The sequence below is a fragment of the Chrysochloris asiatica genome, unplaced genomic scaffold (assembly GCF_000296735.1).
Source record: "Chrysochloris asiatica unplaced genomic scaffold, ChrAsi1.0 scaffold00124, whole genome shotgun sequence".
NCBI classification, from domain to species: domain Eukaryota; kingdom Metazoa; phylum Chordata; class Mammalia; order Afrosoricida; family Chrysochloridae; genus Chrysochloris; species Chrysochloris asiatica.
The window spans coordinates 2,252,873-2,257,635 of record NW_006408642.1 but is presented as its reverse complement, the minus strand read 5'-3'; the positions used below and the strand labels follow the sequence as shown (position 1 = coordinate 2,257,635).

Below are 4,763 nucleotides of genomic sequence, written 5' to 3'. Positions count from 1 at the left end.
AATCAACTGTATCTGTGTAAAGAAATGGTGAAAACGCGTCATATCATCAGCCAAAACCAGGCCGGGACAGACTGTGGAACAGACCATCAATTGCTCATATTCAAGTTCAGGTTGAAGCTGAAGCTGAGGAAAATTAAAACAAGTCCACAAGAGCCAAAATATGACCTTGAACATATCCCACCTGAATTTAGAGCTCATAGGAACAGGTGTGATGCATTAAACACTAGAGCCCGAAGACCAGAAGAGTTGTGGGATGACATAAAGAACATCTTATAGGAAGGAAGTGTTCCATTTCATTTTTAACAATTTCCAGTTTTCCTAGATTCATACATCATACACTCCATATTCTGATTATTAATGGATGGTTACTGCTGTTTCCCCTAATTTTGAGTTGTGCCCCATCTACAAACGAAGTTCTCTAAAGGCTTTACTCCATTCATGTCATGGTGGTCAACACTACTTTGAGGAGGCAGCTCTTCCCCAGTTGTATTTTGAGTGCCTTCTGCCCTGAGGGGCTCATCTTCTGGTACTAGATCTGACAGTTTCTGGTGCTGTTAATCATGTTTCAGTATTCAGTACCCTGCTGTGATCAGACAGTGTTCCATTGATATACATTAGAATATCAGTTTCTAAACATTCCAAAATAGTCCACCTCTCCCTCTCTCTAGTATGTTTTAGTCTGGAAGCTCAGCTGGATCCTGTCCACCATGAAGTGTGCCCTTCTGGTTTTTAAACTACTGGTGGCATAGATTCAAATGGACTGAATAGTACTTAACAACAACAATGTAATTTACAGCATAACATAGTTTAAATCATCACAACAATATGCAAACTTCCACACTACGGCAAAGTGACAGACAAATGGTGGCTCAGAGACCCTAGTAGTAGCTAGTTCTACTCAATTCTGTAGTTTTCTATGAGTCAGAACTGACTTGATTGTAGTGGATTATAATTTATTTATGTTTATGACATATTTTCATTACTGGGTAAGTGCTTGTTTAATGAATGAATAGATAAGTAAGTGAAAAAAAGGTGAGTATCCTGGTCTTTGGGCACTAGAAAGAAAGGATTCAGAATATCCTAATCATATAATTGGAAAGATTTTTTTAAAATATGGAAAACTTAAAATCAGAGACCCAGAATCAGTGGAGTAGCTAATAGAGTATGGCTTCCATTTACAAGTATGTTGTTGTTGTTGTTGTTAAGTGTACTGAGTTGGTCCACCTCATAGCAACCAACCCGAGATAGGATTTCTGAGGAGGAACTAATGGGTTACAGACCTTGTGGTTTGCAGTCTGGTGCTGATCCTAGAGTGCCATTAAAATAGATGGAGATCATGACTTATTACTATTCTTAAATAGGTTCCAAGGTAATTTTCCATTTAAAAAAAGGTTCTGAAATAACCTTGATAATATTTCACTTTTTCACAGAATATTTGACCTGTTTTATTATTTAACCCTGCACAAACCACTGGATATTTAAGATATAGTAAAATCAATGTGATTTGGTTTTCTAGGCAGAAAAGAAATTAACTGTATATAGCATAGAAGCTGTAAATCAAAGAAATGATATGTCAACAAGGGATTACTTTACAAAAACAGCTACAAAAAAGTGTCACATCGGAGTAAATATAAATTAGGATTTAAATATACTTCTTACATAAAAGGTGGCAATTATGTAGTATTTTATTTAAAAATTTTAATAACTTTCAAACCATTTTTTAAACTGTAGTGAACAGCTGGCTAGACTTTATGAACTTGAATAATTATACCTGTATATTTTTCAGTTCTCGTCCTACTCCAAGAACTAGCGCTGCAATGGCATTAAATCTGGATGATGATATGACTCAAAACTCACCGCAGAAGACATCTCCTCTGATAAAGGTCAGTAGGAATGGAAATTGGTGTTTTTCTCTAGGACAGATGTAGAAGCTTTGGACAATAATTGCAAGTTGATCCCTTCTGAACTATGTCATAATTACAATATTTACAACAAAGTCATAGTTTCTGTTGTTAGTTTTTCTCGTAATTACTCTGAGAGAAAGGAGTTCTGGTTTAGTGCTGTGGGTTAATGCGCCGGACTGCAAAGCCTTAGAATTGCAAAGTTGGCAGTTCAAGCTCACCAGTTGCTCCTTGGAAATGCTACACAGGATTGCTATGGGTTGGAACCAATTCGACGGCACTTAACAACATTAACAACACTCTGAGAGAGAAGTCCTGGTGTTGTGCTCTGTTGAACTGCAAGGTCGATGCTTCAGGCTCACCAGTTGCTCCTTGGAACCCCTATACAGTGTCGCTATGGGTCGAAACCAACTCAATGGCACTCAACAACAACTCTGAGAGATACTTCATTTAGTTGCTTCAGAGATTTTTCTTTATTTGTTAACAACTTTATTGAGATGTAATTCATAAACTATTTGCATATCATAGAATTTACCTATTTAAAGTGTACAGTTCAGTGACTTTTAGTATATTCGTAAAGTTTTGCAACCATCACTACTATCAATTGTAGAATATTTTCATCAAACCCCAAAAGAAACTCTGCCCATTAGCAACACTATCTGTTTTCCTCTTTTCCCCAACCCTCGGGGCCCACTGGTCAGCTTTCTTGCTCTCTAGATTTGCATCTTTAGACACTTCATATAAATAGAAACATATAAAATACAAGGCCTTTTGTAACTGACTTCTTTCACTTAATTTATTATGTTGAAGGGTGATCAAAACTTCATTCATTTTTATTGCCAAATAATATTCTGGTGTGGCACTCTAGGATCAGCCCTGAACTGCGAACCACAAGATTGGCAGTTCAAACTTACCAGCTGCTCCTTGTAAGTCCTATTGAAGGTCGCTTATGATTTGGAACTGACTCGATGGCACTTAATGACAACAGTATTCCATGGTGGTATGAATACATACTACATTTTTGTTTGTCCATTAAGCAGATGATAGACTTTGTGTTTTTCCCATTCTGAATAGTAGAGTATGAGCATTCATGAATAAGTTGTTAGTAAATATATGTTTTCATTTCTCTTGTGTATATACCGTGGTGTGGAGTTGTTGAAACATATGGTAACTCTGTATTTAATCATTTGAGGAGCTGCTGGATTGTTTTCCAAAGTGGCTACACTACTTAATACTTCCACCAGCAGCATGTTTTTCCATATCCTTACTGACACTTCTTATTGGCCTTTTTGTGATTTAGCCATCTTGATGATTGTGAAGTGGTATTTCTTTGTGATTTTGAATTGTGCTTTCCTGATGACTAATGACATAAAGTGTTTGTGTTTTTTTTTCCATGTATTATTTGGCTATTTGTATATTTTCTTCAGAGAAATGTGTGTTTTAGTCCTTTGCTCAAGTTTTAGATTGATTTATCTTTTAATTGTTGAAGTACTAAGGTTCCTTAGATATTCAAGATATAAGTCCCTTCTAAAATATGTGATTTAAAAATATTTTCTCCTTTTCTGTAACTTCTACTTTTGTTTGGTTGATGGCGTCCTTTGAAGCACAAAGGTTTTAAATCTTGATGTCTAGTTTGTTTACTTTTTCTTTTTGTGTCAGTATAACTGAAATCATTGCCTACTCCAGGGTCACCAAGATTTATACCTAAGTTTTCTTCTAAAAGTTTTATTGTTTTTTTCTCTCTTGCATTGTAGGTCTTTGATCTCCCCCCTACCCCAGTTAATTTTTGCTTGTGGTTGTGAGTTAGGGATTCAACTTCAGTCTTTTGAATGTGACAATAGGATCAGCATTGTACTGTAAACCACAAGGTTGGCAGTTCAAACCTACCAGCTGCTCCTTGGAAACTTTATACAGGGTTGCTATGAGGAAGAACCGAACAGCTGGCACTTAACAACAATCCTAGCATCCTTCATTGAAAAGACTATTTGTTTTTCCTCTGAATTGTTTTGTTACCTTTCCTGAAAATCAAGTGTCCATAAATGTGAAGGCCTACTTTAGGGCTTTTTATTCTGTTCCGTTGACCTCTATGTTTGTTCTTATTCCAACACTACATTATTTTGGTTACTGTAGCTTTGTAGTAAGTTTTGAAATTGGGAAGCGTGATTCTTCTAACTTTTTCCCTTTCAAGATTATTTTGGATATTCTGGGTTCCTTGAATTTCCGTATTAATTGTAGGATCAGCTTGTCTGTTTCTGCAAAGAAGCCTGCTGGGATTTTGATAGCAATTACATGGAATCTATGGATCAGATTGGAGAATATTTCTATCTAAATAATTTTGTTTTCCCTTAAGAACATGGAATACCTTTCTAATTGGTTTTAATTGTTAAACTATAATTTTTCTGCAATTCCAATTGTCTATGCAGGACTGAATTTCTACAGTGAAGTTTTGTCAGCAGTGAAATAAAATAAGTGGGTTATAATAAAAATCTCACTCTGCTCATAATTTATTGGTTATATGTGAAACAGGAAATTGCTGTAAAAGTGCAAAATACATTATGAAATGTGATAGATGTTGAAGCTCTCCTCGTAGATGGCTGTCATAGAGGAGTATGTGCAGGTAATTTATGAGACTTTGCAGGCAGTAATCACATAGCTAGTTACTTGCCTTGGTGGCAGCAGCAATGGGCTGAAATATAACAATTGTGAGGCTGGCACAGAACCAGCCGTGTTTCACTCTGTTGTTCATTTGCTATGAGTTTGAACTTGACTCCATGGCACCTAACAACTGCAATAACAAGCCCTAGTGGTATAGTTGGTTAAGAGTTGGGCTTCTAACCACAAGGTCGGTTCTAATCCACCAGC

General features: G+C 36.3%; 1 protein-coding gene across 1 annotated transcript in view; it reads left to right on the top strand.

Annotated features, from left to right (window-relative positions):
• ULK4 (unc-51 like kinase 4) overlaps positions 1-4,763 on the top strand; it is an 892,765-nt gene that overhangs the window by 57,669 nt on the left and 830,333 nt on the right. Inside the window, exon 10 of the mRNA XM_006868826.1 lies at positions 1,732-1,883. Coding sequence (XP_006868888.1) covers positions 1,732-1,883 — 152 coding nt within the window. The remainder of the gene's footprint in view (positions 1-1,731; positions 1,884-4,763) is intronic.